Source organism: Podarcis tiliguerta (genome assembly GCF_965153285.1).
Source record: "Podarcis tiliguerta genome assembly, chromosome: 16".
NCBI classification, from domain to species: domain Eukaryota; kingdom Metazoa; phylum Chordata; class Lepidosauria; order Squamata; family Lacertidae; genus Podarcis; species Podarcis tiliguerta.
The window spans coordinates 26,511,860-26,531,416 of NC_139549.1; the positions used below are offsets into that span (position 1 = coordinate 26,511,860).

At 47.0% G+C, this 19,557-nt stretch overlaps 1 protein-coding gene across 3 annotated transcripts in view; it reads left to right on the forward strand.

The window, feature by feature from the left end:
- Positions 1-2,806: 2,806 nt before the first annotated feature.
- LIMK2 (LIM domain kinase 2) overlaps positions 2,807-19,557 on the forward strand; it is a 50,194-nt gene continuing 33,443 nt past the window's right edge. Inside the window, exons 1-2 of one of the 3 annotated variants that reach the window (XM_083417732.1) lie at positions 2,807-3,180; positions 10,766-10,865. In XM_083417732.1, the coding sequence (XP_083273858.1) occupies positions 3,138-3,180; positions 10,766-10,865 (143 nt within the window). In that variant the 5' untranslated portion in view covers positions 2,807-3,137. The remainder of the gene's footprint in view (positions 3,181-10,765; positions 10,866-19,557) is intronic. The other 2 variants (XM_083417734.1, XM_083417735.1) reach the window with 2 other exon arrangements.

Genomic DNA, 19,557 nt, shown 5'->3' on the forward strand with positions numbered 1-19,557 from the left:
CCTGCCAACCTAGCAGTTCGAAAGCACGTCAAAGTGCAAGTAGATAAATAGGTACCGCTCCAGCGGGAAGGTAAACGGCGTTTCCGTGCGCTGCTCTGGTTCGCCAGAAGCAGCTTAGTCATGCTGGCCACATGTCCTGGAAGCTGTACATCAGCTCCCTCGGCCAGTAAAGCGAGATGAGCGCCGCAACCCCAGAGTCGGTCATGACTGGACCTAATCGTCAGGGGTCCCTTTACCTTTTACTATCACAATTGCCCCTGAGGGAACTTCAGAAGGGGTGAAGGTCTTGTGAATGAAATGATTTTGAAAGTGGGGTGGGGGAAGTGAGAGCCCTTCAGCTTGAGCAGGCCAAAAGGCCGATCTAGTCCAGCATCCTGTTCCCACAGTGGCCATCCAGATTGCCCAACTGGAATCCTGCAAGCAGGACCTGAGTTCAAGAGCAACTCTCCCCACTTATGATTCCCAGCAATTATGGAGGTAGAGCATAGTTGCCACTGGTAGCCTTCTCTCAATTTGTAGGCAAAGGTATTTGTGGCAGCAAATTCCAGGTAAAAAAGATCAGGCATCAGAGTTGTTAGTTACAGAGTTCCTAAAAATACCAGCTGGAATGGGAAAACGGATCAGGGTAAGGAGCCCAAAAGGTTGCTGGAGGAGCCTTCTTCCCATCTCTGCTGTAGCATGATGCAGTGTCCCAGACTACAAGTCCCATCAGTCTTGGGCAGCGTGGCTATCTGATGCTGGGGCTGAAGGGAAATGTAATCCAAAACACCTGGAGGGCACCAAGTTTAGGAAGGCTGAGTGGCTGCTGTTAGGTGACAATTGAGGAGTGGGACAAATCGGAACAAAGTGGTCTCAACTTGGCATATTTCATTGAGAGGCCCTGCAGTCATTTAAATTCTTTTTATGATAGTTTAAAATCTGGGTGGTTTTTTTAAACCATAGTGCTGATTTTTAAATTACATTTTTATTATTTTCCGTGTGTGCCAGGAACAAGTATGTACCATTACAAGTATGACAGATGATTGTTGTTAAAATCAGGGGTGGGGTGTGCATTTAAACGACTCCTCAAAAATCCCAAGTCCCCACCACAGCCTCAAACTAAGGTCAGAACCATGACCGTTTACACAAGCACCATACATACACAACAAAGAGGCACAGAAAAGCAGTCTATAAAATTGTAGCAATAAGTGGATACCATGTATCGTACTGTTTCCTCTGATTATCCTGTTGCCCCAGCGTCTTCTGGGGCGCCGCTGCTTTGCTTCTTTGACTTGTCTGGAGATGACTTCTTTTGCTGACTGGAGGGACCCGTGGGAAGTGGCACCCTGATGAGCTGGGCAGTGGAGTAAATCAGCACACCATGATTTTTTCCCTTATTATAATAGCAGTTTTGGAATGTTATTATTTAATTTATATTTTGCTATAAGCTTCTAAATGGTTTACAAAATATAAAAACCAGTTATACTGTTAAAATACAGACAAACATAATTAAAAATAAACAAACAATCAATCCCATTAGAACAATTAAAAAGGGGGTCCACATTCATACCATACATTGGAAGCACAAAAATCCTGAGAGCTGGAGTTTTTAAGGGTGCTCTGAGTTGTTGGGAGAATTCCCCACCCCACTACAATTCTCTTGAGTTTGTAGAGCAGAGGGATTGACTTTGTTAAACCACTCTTGAAATTATAGCTCTGGGGGAAGAACATAGTATTCTAAGAACTCTGATATCCCAGGATTCTTGGGGGGAAAGCTTGTTTAAGTGTTATTGTTCTGCTTTAAATGTATGGTGTGAATGTTCCCTGACTTCTTCCTCTTTGAGGTGACTTCCTCACAGTATGTACATTCAACATGCATTTTAAAGCACATGGCTTTCCCTTGAGAATGGTAGGAACCATAGTTTGTTAAAGGTACTGAGGGTTGTTTAGGAGACCCCCCTATTCCCCTGAAAACTACAATACCCAGAGTTCCCTGGGAAGAAGGATTGCCAGCTAGACTGCTAGGAAGGGGAAATAGCAGGGCTCCCCTAATAACTCGCAGCACCCGTAACAAATTACACTTCTCAGGATTCTTTGGAGAAAGTTATTGTTCAAAGTTATTGTTCAAAGGACGCGGGTGGTGCTGTGGGTTAAACCACAGAGCCTACGGCTTGCCGATCAGAAGGTCGGTGGTTCAAATCCCCACGACGGGGTGAGCTCCCGTGGCTCCTGCCAACCTAGCAGTTCGAAAGCACATCAAAGTGTAAGTAGATAAATAGGTACCGCTCTGACAGGAAGGTAAACGTTTCCGTGCGCTGCTCTGGTTCGCCAGTCATGCTGGCCACATGACCCGGAAGCTGTACGCCAGTTCCCTCGGCCAATAAAGTGAGATGAGCACCGCAACCCCAGAGTCGGTCACGACTGGACCTAATGGTCAGGGGTCCCTTTACCTTTACCTATTGTTCAAAGTGGTATCATGGCGCTTTCAATTTGTGGTGCAAATGGGGCCTGGGATAAAAGGAAGCTACAAAAAGGGGGATAAAGGGATGCAACATTGGCGTAACGCCCTTGTTAGGCCACCCTAAATACCACAGGAAAATACTGTGCAAGCTTGAGCTTTTCCCGGAATTCTTCCTTAGGCAACCATTCATCGTACAACCGCCCCACCTCCTGCCCTGCTCTCCCCCGACCCCCGCCCTTCCTGGGAAACTTAGCGATGACATCACCGGACGGATCCTCTTGCACGTGCAGCGGCTAAGTGGGCAGGATCGGATGGCTCTGATTGGTCCCCGGCAGGGGGCGGGCGTTAGAAATGAGCCAGCGGGTTAGCGAGCGAAGACAGAAGCGGGGCGGGCGGCCACGGCCCAGTCGGGCGCTCCTATTGGTTAGAAATGATAGCCGGGGGAGGGCGAGGAAGTCAGCTGAGGCAAGCGATTGGTCGCTGCGGGGGAAAGAGGCGGGGCCCTGCTCCGCCGGGGGGGAGGGGGCGGGGTGCCGCCTGAAGGTCCAGGTGCGTCGTCGTCGTCGTCGGTGTCCTCTCTGAGGCGGAGGGAGATGTGGCCCACCCCGCGCTCCGTAGGGGCCGGATAACGTCACCCTTGCTTGCGCGGCTGGGCTTCGCTGAGGGGAAGCTTGGAGGAGGTTGTCCGGCCGGGGCGATGGACGGGGGGCTCGTAGCCGCGGCAGCAGCAGCAACAACGGGTAAGAGAAGCCAGTTGCTGAGGAGCCCGTCCCGGCCTTTCCCTGGCGCGCCCGCGCTCCCTCATCCTGTCCGGGGTGGGCGGGGCCGGAGCCTCGTTGCCGGGCAACGGGGAGGGAAAGGGCGGAGGTGAGCAGGGGCGGGGCGGGGTGGGCGGGGCCTCTGGATCCCAGCGCCCTGTTTTCATCGAAGGACAGCCAGGTGTTCCTAGTAAGCGAGCATGGCAGGAAGGCAGGCAAGGCCCCCACCGACCTGCTGGTCTTTTTGCTTGGGCTGGATCGTGTGAACCGGGGGGGGGGCGGTCGAGCTCTTCCCCTCTCCTGCTACTTTCGCAAGGGTACAAAAGAGGGTACAAACAGCGAGTTATTTAAATAAATGATTGTGTTTACGTTGGGTTTTTTAAAAGCTAGGAGTTTTGTCCAACCTGAGTGGTACCTCAGGTTACATACGCTTCAGGTTACATACGCTTCAGGTTACAGACTCCGCTAACCCAGAAATAGTGCTTCAGGTTAAGAACTTCGCTTTAGGATGAGAACAGAAATTGTGCTCTGGCGGTGTGGCGGCAGCGGGAGGCCCCATTAGCTAAAGTGATGCTTCAGGTTAAGAACAGTTTTAGGTTAAGAACAGACCCCCGGAACGAATTAAGTATTTAACCCAAGGTACCACTGTACATTGAATACCACTATTCAACATGTTTAAAGTAAATCGCTTCTCCCAGAGAATGCTGGGAACTGTAGTTCTGTGAGGGTGAAACTACAGTTCCCAGGATTGTGTACGGTGTGGCTGTGCCCTAAGTCCTATTCAAAGTAGACTCCTTGACATCTGTGCACATGAGTAACTGAAGCCCATTGGATCCGTTGGCTTTGCTCTGAGTTTGACTTAGTTGCTTTCAATTGAAGGTTATTTGGGATGTATGCTTAATCTTGAGAATTTCCAAAGCTGCATGTAGTTTTTATTGGACAGCATCCATGCAGGCCTCTATATCTGTTCCCAAGCAGAGGTGTGAAAGGGTGACAGTTGCTTCTTATTTCTGTCTGCCCGTGATAAATTTTATACTAGGTTAAGCAACAACACCAAGATAGATGCTGAAGACAATTAAAGGTCTTGGGCTGATCTCTAGTTCACTTACACCTGACTTGTAAATATGCTGGCAGTGTACTTGAATTTAAGTAGCTAAATCTGCAATCCCACTCTATTAAAACAGATGAGTTCTCTGCCATTGACTTTCAAATAGGCATTGGGTTGCATCTCAAATGTCATAGCTCCAGCTCAGCTGGCCTGGGGGTTGTTGTCTCAGTTAATACAGTTTTAGGGCTAGCAAATGTAGATTGCTACTCTCCCTATCTGTGTTTCTGAATGGCTAAACTTATGTGCTTATTATTTCAGTGGTACCTCGGTTTAAGAGCAGTCTGGTTTAAGAACGATTTGGTTTACAAACTCCGCAAAACCAGAAATAGTGTCTTGGTTTGAGAACTTTACCTCGGTTTAAGAATGGTTTTGGTTTAAGAACGGACTTCCGGAATGGATTAGGTTTGTAAACCGAGGTACCATTGTAATAAGTTTGTATACTGCCCTTCATCTAAAGATCACAGGGCAGCTCACCTATTGCATACACACCTTCTGTAACCTTTCTCTGTTGTCATGCTGACCAACATCTCTCACCAGGATGTATTCATTGATGTGACAGAAATGCTTCTCTAGATGGAAGCTGCAATTATTGTTATTACCATCATCCTGGCAGCTCTCTAATTGTGCTTATCTCCAGAATGTAGGTTATCAGGGCTGTGCTGCTAGTATTCTGTCAGTTCATCAGATTGTGGGATCGTTGACAACAGCCATGGTGAAGCTGTTGCTTGCAACACTTAAAAGTATTATTTGCTTCAGCCAAGAAGCTTTCAAGCTGCATTCCTAGAAATGGGGCCTTGAGATGAAATATTTCTCAGTGGTGGTGTTGGCCAACTTGGTGTCCTCCAGATGTTTTGGGCTGCAGTCCTCACCAGTCTAATGAGAGCAACAGTCATTGAAGCCAGACTTCCTGAAAATTATTTTTTCCAAAAGTGCTCCCTTGTAATGAATAGCTGCTGAGGGAAGCTGGTGCAGGCATATGGAGTTGCATGTGGGAACAGATTCAACAGGGCTGCCTATCTCAAGGCTGGGAAACCTGTGGTCTTCCAGATGTTTCTGGACTCCAGCTCCCATCAGTCCTTGTCAGCATTGGCCAGTGGTCAGGGATGATGGGAGTTGTAGTCCAGCAACATATGGGCAGAGGTTCCCCCATCCTTGGCCTAGCACACCAGATGGACTCCCTAGGACACACCCCAGAATCCTTTGCACTGCAGTCACTGCTGCTTTATATGAAAGGAATATCAGTAAGCAATGGAGAAATGAGGTGGCTGAAACAGAATTATTGTAAATATGTGGATTAGCTTGCTTTTGCAGAGTCATGCAGTGGGTGGCCACATGTTTGAATTGCACTAGGTATGTCTGAAACTAAGAAATTGCCTGCTATTCCCATTTACTGTGTCAGTTGAAATAACCTTTAACACAGACGTGAGCTGTGGTCCTCCAAAGGTTGGTTGATGAACTCCTACAACTCCCATCATCCCTTACTAGTGGGGCCATGCTGTCTGGGGCACTTGGGAGTCCAACAGGAACATGTAGAGAGCCACAGGTTCCCCCTCCCTTTACCCTATTGCATGGGTAAAGGGATCAGTGATGTTATAGGAGCAAAAGAAGCTGCCTTCTGACTGGGAGTGGCTTTTTGGGGTTTCAGGCAGGGGACAGTCCCAACTCTACCTGGAGATGCCATTGGGGAAGGAACTTGGGGCCTTCTGCATGCATGTGCTGTCAGGGCATGTTTGCGTGGCATTGCTGCATCCTGCACCTCTTTGGAGGAAGGCATCACCCCTTTGGGAAGGTCCTAAGCAGCAGGAATGGGGACCTTAACTATTACCTCTAAGCGGCAGTTCTGCTGCTGATCTTGTAACTTCACAGCTCCAATGAAAAATGCTGGATGATTTAAACACAAACTTTCCCTATTACACTCCTCAATCCATGTGGATGGAAGAAGAAAGAAACTGGACCCTAAAAATGAGCTTGGGGAGAGGTGCATTGTGACCATTGGACACCTAAATCTTGCTACATCTCCTGCCATCCAGGCTCTGGTAGACCTTAATTCCCAGGCTCCTTAAGGCTATATTTAAGAATATCTGTGCGTGTCTCCCTAACAGCAGGTGTTAAGCTTGTAGTTCCACCACTAGTTTAGCTAAACAGGCAGCAGATCTTTCTGTCATGCTGAATAACTGCTTTCTGGAGGGCTTGTTCTTGTGTAAGAGTGTAGGATCTGATAGCCTAGGTAGCTGGTGATATAGAAGTTCCCACATCAACTATGGTATGTGTGGTAGGTTAGGCTGAGAGGCAGTGACAGGCCCAAGGTCACCTGGTGAGCTTCATGGAAGAGTAGGGATTTGAACGCTGGTCTCCCAGACTGGTTCGCTCTCTCCATACTGACTCGGCCTTTTCTTTTCTTTACAAATGTTTTCCATAAATAGGAAGGGTGTTTGCAAAAAACAGAGAGGAACTGATTAGGGGTGTGGTACTGAACTTGAAAACCATTTCTGCATGAGCAGGCGCAGTGAACTTTTTAGATAAGAGGATAGGGCTATCCATAACTTCAAGCCACAGTAGCTCTCTCCTAATAATATTTCTTACTTTTCAGTCCCACCCTTCCTCCCAAAGGAGCCCAGGGTGGCAAATGAAATTGTTAAAAAAGTACAATTAAAGCAAAAACATATTTGAAATATTTAAGAAGATTAAAAACATCCACCTCTAGAGGCGGTTGTGGGAATCATAAGTGGGGAGACTGCTGGTTTGCTCAAGTTCTTTTTGTGGGCTTTCTTTCGGGGCTTCTGGTTGGCTGCTTTGAAAATAAGATGCGGTGCTGATCTGATAGGCTCTTCTTCCATTCTTAAGAGAAGGTATGGTAACAGCAAAGCAAGATACACATCTGAAGCCCAAAACTAGGCAAAAAACTTTGGGAGGTGGCTCAGTGGTGACTTCATATACAATGGGCAATAAGTTCTTTTCTTGCTTAGTAACTACACCCCACCCTGTTCTGACTTTGTACAGCAAATTCAGCATTCTTGAGTGACCCTGAACAGATGCAGCCTCCCTTTTCTGCCCGGGTTTGGCAGGTTCATTTCTCGAGCCCTTTTCTGAGGGTTCAGAAGTCTCCCTGGTAAGACATGGTGCTCCTTTCTGTGTCCCACCCTTCCCTAGTGCATGAAACCTCCAAATAGGTTTGTGTTAGGAATAATCAACACAGTTCCTATAAAACACTTGGGTGTGCAAAATGCTTCTTGTGTTCTCTTGGAAATCCTTCCAACAATCTTGTAGGCCAGTACAGTGGTGCCTCGCAAGACGAAAAGAATCCGTTCCGCGAGTCTCTTCGTCTTGCGGTTTTTTTCGTCTTGCGAAGCAAGCCCATTAGCAGATTAGCGCTATTAGCGGTTTAGCGGCTATTAGCGGCTATTAAAGGCTTAAGGGATTAGCGGATTAGCTGCTAAAAGGCTATTAGCGGCTTAGATCAGCTGATAAGCGGCTTAGATCAGCTGTTAGGCGGCTTAGCCATCAGCTGTCAAGCGGCTTAGGGGCTTGGGGAAAAGGGGGGGAGGGGGGGAAAAACCCCAGGAATCGCAAGACATTTTTGTCTTGCGAAGCAAGCCCATAGCAAATTCATTTGCGAAGCAACTCCAAAACGGAAAACCCTTTCGTCTAGCGGGTTTTCCGTCTTGCGAGGCATTCGTCTTGCGGGGCACCACTGTATTGTTATTCCCATGTTGCAGATTGAGACAGCCAAGGCTTAAGAGAGCATGGCTTGTGTTGGCCCATTTAATTAGCTCATCACAGAGATTTGAACAATATCTGTTTATTTAAAATATTTTTATGTTGCCCTTTTAGCAGAGTTTCCAATGCAGTACACACACACACACACACAAATATCTCACATAAAGTAGCATTACATGATATGATAAATTATAATTTTGTTGCTACTTTAAAAAGCCCATTTAATAAAAAGTGTCTGAGCATCTTCTACGAGAAGTTTAAGCAAAGGTTCAGGACTACTGTAGTTCAATGGCTGGCCATTCAGGGGCTGGCTCTTCACAAAAGAAACTCCTGCCCCTCCCACCTCTCTTCTGGGAATCCAGTCCATTCATGTGTGCTGAGTTAGCATTCTGGGGCAAATGCCAGTGTTATTCTGTTGAATGCTTCCGAGTAATCTCCGGAAAACAGTGAACCTCTTTCTGAGCTCAGGCGGCAGTTTGGACAAGTGTGGCTGGCTGCTATGTTTGCACAGTAAAAGTCTAATTTTTCTCTAGAGCTTGGTGAGGTAGGCAGGGATCTATTGGTAGATGCCTATGCAATTTGAAGTAGATCAGTGAGGACCTCTGACTCCCTGTTGCTTAGCAATTTTATTTATTATGTTTATATTCTACCTTAAGGGCTATAAGTCCTTCCAAGGTGGCTCCCAAAATCAGAATACAGTGGTGCCTCACAAAATGAAATTAATTCGTTCTGCAAGTTTTTTCATTCTACGAGTTTTTTCGTCTTGCGAAGCACCACTGCGTACTGACGGTTTCCCGTAGGAATGCATTGGCGGTTTTAAAAAAAGGCGCAAGACGTTTCGTCTTGCGAAGCAAGCCCATAGGGAAATCCGTCTTGTGAAGCAACTCAGAAAACGAAAAACTCTTTCGTCTTGCGAGTTTTTTGTCTTCCAAGGCATTCGTCTTGCGAGGTACCACTGTACATGAATGAAATCAAGTGTAATGCCAAAATAATCCCCCCCTCTAAATTACACTTCTGACATGAAGAAAGATCATGGGGTAGCTAGAGTAGATTTTTGTGTGGAAGGCCTGTGAGGTTAGTTCAAAAGCAAATCCCCAGGTTAAGAGTCCTTTAGTCCTACGTTTGTACATTTTGCATCTGGCTCAGGCTGGTGGGTCTCAGGCTTCCAAGCAGATTCCTGCAAGCCTAAAGTCTGCCCACTCCTACTATAGAGACTTGCGTGTGTTGGAAGTTGCATTAGGAATAGGGGTCCACATATTTTGACAGACCTTGGTCACTAGCCAAAATCTGAGGTTCCCCCTCAGCTTCGGCGCCACTTGAAATCTGTTGCTGTCTCAGTACATTTGAGGCCCTGGGTGATTACGTTCCCTATACTTGATCAAAAAAAGTATGGTCTTCTTCCCTAGCAAACACCACCGGGGGACTTCTGCACTTTGAATTTTGCTTTGGCCTGGCTTTATGATACTGCCACAGGATGCCTTGGTGGCTAGTGGCTTAGATGGTTTAAGATGGGGCTAGTCAAATTCAGGGAGGAGGAAGCTGTCAGTGGAGCCTATGAGGTACCGTATTTTTCGCTCTATAAGACGCACCAGACCACAAGACGCACCTAGTTTTTGGAGGAGGAAAACAAGAAAAAAAATATTCTGAATCTCAGAAGCCAGAACAGCAAGAGGGATCTCTGCGCAGTGAAAGCAGCCATTCCTTTTGCTGTTCTGGCTTCTGGGATAGCTGTGTAGCCTGCATTCGCTCCATAAGACGCACACACATTTCCCCTTACTTTTTAGGAGGGAAAAAGTGAGTCTTATAGAGCAAAAAATACGGTACTTCTCTGCATGTCCCCTTCCAAGAGAAGTTTGGACACTGGGAAGAAGAGAATGGGCCTTTTCAATGGCCCCTCACCACTTGTGGAGCACCCTCTCCAATAAAATCTGCCTAGCACCTATACAGTTGTCTTTTGGGGTCTAGGTGAAGGTGTTTTCATTCTCCCAGTCATCTGAGCATCTATAAAACAATCATGTTCTTGTTTTATAACAGACTATTGTAGATAGAAGGGATGCAGGTGGCGCTGTGGGTTAAAGCCTCAGCACCTAGGACTTGCCGATTGAAAGGTCGGCGGTTCGAATCCCCGTGGCGGGGTGCGCTCCTGTCATTCGGTCCCAGCACCTGCCAACCTAGCAGTTCAAAAGCACCCTCGGGTGCAAGTAGATAAATAGGGACCGCTTACCAGTGGGAAGGTAAATGGCGTTCCGTGTGCTGCGCTGGCTCACCAGATGCAGCTTGTCACGCTGGCCACATGACCCGGAAGTGTCTTCGGACAGCACTGGCTCCCGGCCTTTAGAGTGAGCGCACAACCCTAGAGTCTGGCAAGACTGGCCCGTATGGGCAGGGGTACCTTTACCTTTACTATTGTAGATAGAACACTTTTAGTGTGCACTATAGTTTTAATGGATATGTTTGCTGTGCATTGTGTTTTGGTATTTTACTCTCTGTTGCTTTAAGACTTCCTTGGTCATGTGTCATGGCAAATAAAGTAAATAAATATCTATGGAACCTCCAGCTTCAGATGCACTATGTGTCAGAAGGCCAGCTGCCAGGGAGCCAAGAATAGGAGCAGGCCTTTATGCCCTGCTTGTGGGCATCTGGCCAGCTACTGTGGGAAGGAGGGCACTGGACTTGATGGGCAGCATAGTCTTTTCTTCCCCCAACTTATGTCCTTAATACGTCTTTGCCCCTTGTGCCTAGGTGAAGAGGAATGGCGGTGCCTGGGATGTGGGGACAGCATTGCAGCCGGCCAGCGACTCTACAGGACTGTTAATGAGGCATGGCACATTTCCTGTTTCCGGTAGGTGAAATCAACCCTGGAGCCTTGCCTTTCTTGGGAGCCTGACCCTACTTTCTCAGCATGGGTAGGCTTGATTCCATGAAAGATTATGCCATGATAAAGGTGTTTGGGTTGTATCCAGCTAATGCTTGAACTTCAATTAGTCAAAAAGTCCATTGACTTTAGGACACAGGCCACAGTCACACCATACATTTAAAGCACTATGATACCACTTTAAACAATAATGGCTTCCCCCAAAGAATCCTGGCAACTGTTGTTAAGAGTGCTGAGAGTTGTTAGGAGACCCCTGTCCGTCCATCCGTCCCCCACTGAGCTACAATTAAATCCTAGAGTGGTTTCTCTCTTCCCAGGAAACTCTGGGAATTGTAGTTCTGGGAGGGGAATGGGAGTCTCTTAAGAACTCTCAGCACCCTGAACAAACTATAGCTCCCAGAATTCTTTGGGAGAAGTCATGATTTTTTAAAGTGGTAACACGGTGCTTTAAAAGTATGGTGTGAATGAGTCCAGAGTCTGACTACATTCCCTTCATCTTTAAGGGGCTGCTAGACACTTTGTTCTTTTTGCTGCAACCTCTCTGGAAACTGTTACAGAAGTTTAGAAGCAGTAGATGACAGGAGAGTTTGGGTGGCCCGTCCTCTCTGTTTTCCCCTCTAGGAGAAAACATTTCTCTTTTTGAGTTTCCTTTAAGACCTGATCTGTGGATTTATGCATATTTATTCTGCTTCCCCTGTCCCATCTGCTTCCTTTTTTTTTTTTTAGTGTTTACTGTGATTTAATTATGTTATTAATTGAGTTTGTGCTTTTATCTTCTTTTTTGCTTTTTTGTGTTTTTGCATCATTGTAAGCCACTTTGATTTAATAGAAAAGTGTGGTCAAAATATTAAAATATTAAAAATGAAACTAAATGCAGCTTGCTGACCACTCAGGTGCGGACAGTGGTGCTGACCAAACTGTTCCTTGCTGTTCTGGCAAAACCAGCAATAATTTGGTAGCTTGTTCTCCACCTTCTGCTCACCCTGGTGAATGCTGCTGTCACACTCTGGGGAGCCCTACCTTCCTTTTCAGCTTGGAGCTGGGAAGAGGGTGGTGACAACAGTTTTATTGAGCTTTGGAAGTTGCAATGCTTCCCTGTTCTGCTCCAAGCTGGAAAGGACGATGGACCTTCTGAACACCAGAAATGTAAATTATTGGAGAAATTGAAACGCTGCACATCTCTGAGAAGGTGAAAAAGCAAACTGTTGAATTCTCCTGAAATGCATTTGTGGTGCTACTGCTCTTACGACTTTCCAGCTACAGTGAGCAAAAATGGCTAATGTTGAAAGGAACTATATCTGTGTTTGCTTATGAGTCAGGCACTGGTATGCGCTTTCCCTCCCCCATCTGCTTTTGCCTTTTGTACCTCTAAGGTTTCCTATTGTGAGGGTGATGTTAAAGTTCCCTTGTGTAACTGTAAATTGGAAGGCTGAAAGCAGCCGCAGCCCCTTCTCCAGTTGGTGGGTGTGTAGTCATCTTCACATGGGAGCCTGTGAGAGCAGAGATGCCGGCTGGCTGGCTGGCTGGCTGATGAGCAGCTCAGATTGTGCTATGGGCTAGATAAATGATGGACTTGTGCCCTGTGCATCATGCCACCCACATTCTGGGGTGCTCTAGTCAGCAGAAACAACAACTGGTGGAGTCTCTGTCCCTCCTGGGTTGACTACCAAGACCTGCAGCCGTTGAATGGTCAATCTTTGTTCTGGTTTAAGTGTGTTACCATTTTTTACCGTTATATGTATGTATACATTCAAGATTAAAGTGGTTTACTACAATCGTACATATACCATATTTTTTGCTCTGTAAGACGCACCAGACTATAAGACACACCTAGTTTTTGGAGGAGGAAAATAAGGAAAAAAATATTCTGAATCCCAGAAGCCAGAACATCAAGAGGGATCGCGGCGCGAAGCCTCTTCAGGGCAGCGGGATGAAGGCTCCCCCTGCCCTGAAGAGCTTTCGTGCGGCTAAGCCAGAAGCTAGAACAGCAAGAGGGAGCGCTGTGCAGCGATCCCTCTTGATGCTCTGGCTTCTGGGATAGCTGCGCAGCATGCATTCGCTCCGTAAGACGCACACACATTTCCCCTTACTTTTTAGGAGAGAAAAGGTGTGTCTTATATAGCGAAAAATACGGTAAGTGCCAAGTAAAAAATTTAAATCAGATACCCGCTAGATACTAAAGATAGATATTTTCTTAATTACCTACATAAGCCTGGCAACACTGAAAATTTTCCAGCAGAGATGTAAAGATTATGAAGGAGAATGTGCCTGCTTAATCTCTATTGACAGAGCTGGGTCTCTGACACTAAAGGCTTGGTTTCTTCTTGCTGTTAAATGAGCCTCGCTAGCTTGGGACATGACCAGCAATGCTCCAGCAGATGATCTCAGTGATCAAGCTGGCATATAAGGGTACGTGATCCCTAACGTTTAGGGATTTGTACGTTTACAATAGATTAATTTTATTTGCAACTGGTGGTGTGACGGATGCTAGGGTCTCCAAACCATTGGAGCTAAGCAGGCTGGCTTGACTTCCCCCTCCTTGGGCCAGTGGTTGAAATGATATTTTCTGCAGTAATATTTATTTTACAAAGCACCTAGCTGCTGTATAATGACTGTGAAGGCAGAGCATAGTCCCTGTGGCTAGGAGCCATTGATAGTCTTATCCTCCATGAATTTGTCCAATCCTCTTTTAAAGACATCACTCCCTCCTACGAGAGCAGTTTTCATAGTTTTAACCATGCTTTGCGTGCAGAAGTTCTTACTTTTATCTGTCCTAAATCTTACAACTTCATTGAATCCCGACAACTTCCAGTGTTGCGAGAGAGGGAGAAAAAAATGGCAGTCCTCCTTTCCAACTGTCTGGACTGCTTTGTCCTTTATGTGTAGCCGAAGGAGCCCTTGAAAGGGCTTTGCAGGGGCTGTAGCCGCTGCAGGGGACACTCCTCATGTCCTTTGAGTGGAAATGACTCAATTCCGCCCGTCCTTGACTTCCTTACGGTTGCATCGAGTTCTAACGCACTCTGCAAAAGAAGAAGACCTGGTTGTGTCGGGAAAAGAAAAATCCCTGCCAAGTACTCGAGGCCAGGGATCCGTGTGCCCTGCAGTTAGACAACATCCCGCTGCCAGCTGCAATCTCTACTTTTCTTTTTGTTCTCTGAAAAGGACTCAGGACACTTCAAACAGTTTGCGTTCAACAGTTGCAACAGAGAAAATGTTCCCCATCCCGGAAAGCAAAAGCACAACCCTTTTCCTTGCTCGGAGGAGAGTGGCGAATGGGTGGTTGTTTGTTTTAGCACACGGATTCCCCCTTTCCCTCCCTCCCTCCGTCTCTATGCTTCTTGCTTGCTTTGAACATTCCCGTGCCAAACTTTTAAGAGGCTGCTGCTGGCGGTGGAAAGCCTTTGGCAGCTCGGAGCTGCAAGTTCCGGCAACTCAAGTGGAGGCTGTTGACAGGCTTCCTGGAGGGATTAGCTGACTTCTTGGCCTGGCGCGGAATCACACTCATGTGTTAGCTGCCCCTTCTGCCAGGCTCCTTAGCTCTCTTCCAGAGGGCTGCCCTGCACATTGTTTGTGCCACTTGGGGCCAGATCTCTGTGGTGTGTGAATCCGCCTACGGCAGCCTTCCCCATCCTGACAGCTTCCAGATGTTCAGGACTCCCAAGACCCATTGGCCCCAGCATCATACAGCCATGCTACTTGGGGGTGATCAGAACTGTAGTCCAAAACATCTGGAGGAGGGCACCAGGTTGGGGAAGGCTGGTCTAAGGATAAAGACAATTCTATGATTCTATGAATTTGGACCATGGTTTGTTGTCAGCAGACAGACCATAGTTAACCTGCCAGGCAGGGTTCGCACTCAGTGCTATAAGCCGTGGTTTACTTAACTGCGGCGTAACACTTTGTGCGGTATCTGCGCAGAGCCTTGGAATGTAAGGCAGCAGAAGAAACTTTGCCTCTCCCCTCTTTGACTGATTCTGGCTGCTACAGGGAGCTCTACCTGATGTGCCCCCGGGGAGAGATTGGAACTCCTGCAAGCTAATAATCTGTTGGGTGTGCCTCCTAGGAGCGGTTGCCAAGTGGCAGCGCCCCGTGTCCCCATGAGCTGTGCTAACAAGCGAGCGCTCACGAGCCGCTTGCAGGTGGAGGAGCAGGAGAAGGTCTGTTTTGCTGAGCTGCTGAGAGCCAAACGCAGTGTGATTAGGCTGCAACTGACCTTCTGTGGTGTGGGATAGGTTGGGGGTGCATAAGGAGGAGAAGTTGTATCCCTGCCTGCTCTTAGTAGGATGCTGTGCCCAGAACTAGTTCCTAATGGAAGGAAAAATAACTTTAGACTGAAAAAGCAGATTTGGGGAGGGGTCCACTCACCCTATTCTGCACACTCTGTTTGGCATCTGTCCCAAATCTCCTTGATTTGAAGTTTTTACGTGGAGGTTGAATGACCATCTGTCTGGGGTTCTTTAGCTGCGAATCCTGCAGTGTAGGGTGTTGGACTAGATTGCCCTTGGGCAGGCTTCCTCAAATTCAGCCCTCCAGATGTCTTGAGACTACAGTTCCCATCATCCCTGACCACTGGTCCTGCTAGCTAGGGGATCATGGGAGTTGTAGGCCAAAAACATCTGGAGGGCTGAGTTTGAGGAAGCCTGGGGGTCCCTTCAAACTCCACAATGTGATGATTCTATCTGGCACCCCCAGGATATTTCCGACTCCCAATGCCCACCCACCTTGACCATCACAGGTCAGGTTAGGTCTGATGGGAGCTGTAGTCGAAAACATCTGGAGGGCACCGGCTTGGGTAAGGCTGAAGCTGGGATACAGCAAACTGGGTCACTCTGCCTTACAATCTTTTCTCTGCCTTTGTCTTCTGGGGCAGGTGGGCTCTGTCGGCTTGACACCCTTTCAAGATAAGCCCCGGGTGTCCCACGTGAGATGCTTCCTGCCTGTGTTGGGATGTGTTGGGGTTTTTTTAATAATGGGGTAATTGCTCATAATCGCTCACTTCAAAAGCTGAACTTCCTGGTGCGTGCATTCTTCTCGTTAACAATGCAAGCGGGTGCAGAGCTCCTGGCTGCCGCCGGCTTGGCCTCTGGGGTGATCTTATTTACGGTTTTAACCTGTGGTGCTCTGGAGGGCTTGGCTCTTGTTGCACTTCCCTGATAGTCTGCTGTCGGTTTCCTGGCCAGCTCTGCCCCTGCCATGAGTGTGTGTGAAGGCCTGGTATTTGGGGGCGGCGTTGTTGCCGGCCACATCTGCCACTGTGGGTAGGACTGGTCGAGCTAGCTTGCAGGGTGCCAGTCCACTGGTTTATTCTGCTGTTCCCTTCACAGTTGTTCTCGCCACAACAGTCAAATCTATCGTCTTTGCCATGAATATAGCAGGGGTGTGTGTGTGTCTGGCAGCGGTGGGGTGAACGCTGACTTCAAAAATGTCTCCTGCCTGGAAAAAATCTCTGCTTCTGCCTCCCTTTCCTGTCAAATAGCCCCTGCCTCAGTTTAATGGGTCACGCATCCATGCTCCATAGGAATTTAATTATTCCTATGCTCTTTCGCTGATCATTGTTTCTGTTTCTTTTAAAAGGATTTGTCTTTTTGCATATACCCCTTCCCTAAACAATCCCGGATATTGCAGTTTACCCCTCAAAGAGCTACAGATCCCAGCACCCCTAAACTATTTTTATGTGAATGTTTATATTGGTTTTTGAATTATCCTTATATATTACGTAAACTGCTTGGAGATTTCTTTCTTTCTTATTAGTGAGTGCTATTAAATATATATAAATAAATAATGTTGATAACCCCTCCAGACACACGCAAAAGAATTTGTACGTACAGAAGCTTTTCTCTTGTGAGAGAAGGGTAGGGTTCAGTCTGGCCTGTTCCTTGGGCAACAGTTAATGTGTCACCAAAGGAACTGCAAGGAATGTGCCTGGGGTTTCTCTTCTCCTGAGGCATCTGGAGGTGGTCCTTGCATTTTTCAGCTCTTCGCATCTCAATGGCAATAGCTTAGGGGCACATTCCTGACTGCCCTTGGCTCCCCATCCTTAGCTGCTGGGCTAGCTGTGCATTCAAGTGCAGGAACAGCCTCAGCTAGTATAATCACCAAACCTTGGGGCAGGAATTGAGGAGAAAGGGCCTTGCTAGTGTTTCCAGCTTCTTAAACCAAAGGTGCAGGAGCACTACTGTGCTGGAGTTCTGTGCTGTCAAATAGTGTTGTCCCTCCCTGAAATGAGCTGCAATGAGTTTGCTGGAAGGGCCATAGCTCAGTGGTAGACCATGCAGAAGGTCCCAGGTTCAATCCCCAATGGCACCTCCGTGTTAAGACAGAGACAGCCCTGTCTTGAAACCCTGGAGAGCAACTGCTGGTCAGAGCTAGATGGACCAAGGTTCTGTCTCCATGTCTCTATGTTCACGAAGCTCACAGGGGTGCAGGCTGAAGCCATGCTTGACCAAGGAATCACAGCGACAATGAGCAGGTTACCCAGGAGAAGAATCACTGTTTCCGTGTTTTCTTGCTTCTTTTAATATGGCTGTGTAAACACCATACACTTAAAGCACATTTAAAACACATTCCCCTCCCAGCAAAAAATAAATAAATCACGGGAGCTGTAGTTTATTGCTAACACAGCTGCAATTTGCAACACCCATAACAAACTACAATTCCCAGGATTCTTGGAGAGGGGGTGCTTTTAAAGTATGGTGTGCATTCAGTCTGTGGACTTCATCCCTGTGAGAGAAACACAACCTAAAGGGAGTTGTGCAGATAATGCAAAACAAATGGGAAGCAAATGTATGCCAGCTTTGCACTCATCCAGTCATGAGAAAAGAGCCTCAGAGCAGAAATGTAAGACCCTATGCAAGACCCAATGATTTAAAAGTGAGTTTATTTAACTGATGATGATCTGAGCACCTTATGAAGCAACGATAAGTGTTTGGAGGCAAAGGGACCTTGAAATGACACCTGTGGAAGCTTCTTAGCTTTACGTCGGTAAAGCTTAATCTTTCTGGAAGTGGCTTAGAAATGTTAGAAGATCTATAAGCAGTGGACTAATCAATGTCTAAACAACGAAGAGCTTTGTGGCACCTAAAAAAAGGCAAAGTAGTACATTGTTCATGTCGAATCACACTAAATTGATAAATTGTTCTTTATTGGGCAATGAAGTGTTACCTTCCTTGCTTCCTGCTGTGTGTGCAAATTTGTGCGTGGAAGCTGCTTTGCAGGTCTCTCTTCAAAAGCAGATCAAGTTTTATGATAAATATATTTCCTGTTTATAGAGAATCTCAGGAAGCCAACACTCCAAATGGAATCTCTTAGCAGGGCTTTTAGCTGTCTTAGTTTCTTACAGTTTTCGCGCTGGGCTCTTGCAAGTTGGCCTCTCATGCAGAAGTGCTGTTTGCTGTTAATCACACGGCAGGACATCATAAATTTAGACTTGAGGATTATCTATATGGATCAAGTGGGGGCAAATTTCAGCTCATGAAATCAAACACTGGGGCAAATACTCTGTGCTGTTCTTTCTCTGTCCTGCCTACTCCCCCCCCACCCCAAAAAAGTTGAGGATGTGAAGCCAATAAGGGACTTGCCAATTATTCCGTGGCAGTTTTCGTTCATGGTATGGAACTAATAATCCAAAAGGGGCTGGGATATGAGGAGGGCATGGAAAAGAGGAGTGCATTCCTAGACACAAACTCACTGCATTGTTTCTGTTTCCAGTGGAGCTCTGTGCAAATGGTCAGGAGGAAAGACTCCCTCTTCCTGAAACAGATGGACTGTGTCAGGATTTATGACCCTGGTGTCACTGACTCTGCACTTTACAGCCGGCTTAAAAGCCCAGCTAAGTGGAAGATCCTGGCAATTTACGGAGGTTATTTTTCCATAAATGTGACTGGCTGGTGTGTGTGTGTGTGTGTGTGTGTGTGTGTACACACACGCCTTGCAATTCAACTCCAGTTCTTAGGAAACTTTAGCCACAGGTGTCAAACCAGCACCTAATGTGCTTCTGTTCTCTGCCGCCAAGCCTGCCCTTATCCTGAAAGGAAACCTCTTAAAAAATCTGCAGCATCTGGATTTCAACTTCATAGCCCTAATGTGTCAACAGACTCTGCAGCAGCAGGCTTTGGGTGCCAGAGTGCAGCAGGCAGATGCAACCCCAGCGGAAAGTTCTTCTGTGCAGGCTCCACTGAAATGAATGAAAACAATGGCAATGATGATTTCACGGGGGGCTTGTGCAGGAGAGATTCCTGGTACATCGTAGCCCATGTCACCTCGAGATACCGTTCGGCTTTTCCATTTTGGGCACCCAAATGTTGCCTTGTCAAATATGTAAGGCAACAGGGTTAAACTAGAACTCATTGTCCTTTACAGGGGTACCTCGGGTTACATACGCTTCAGGTTTCATACGCTTCAGGTTACAGACTCCGCTAACCCAGAAACTTCAGGTTAAGAACTTTGCTTCAGGATGAGAACAGAAATCATGCTCCGGCGGCGCGGAAGCAGCAAGAGGCCCCATTAAAGTGGTGCTCCAGGTTAAGAACAGTTTCAGGTTAAGTACGGACCTCCGGAACGAATTAAACACTTAACCCGAGGTACCACTGTATATTCAACAAGGCAACATTTCCTGGGGAATAACATAATGTAATGCACAACGGGTCAGAGCACTGGGGAG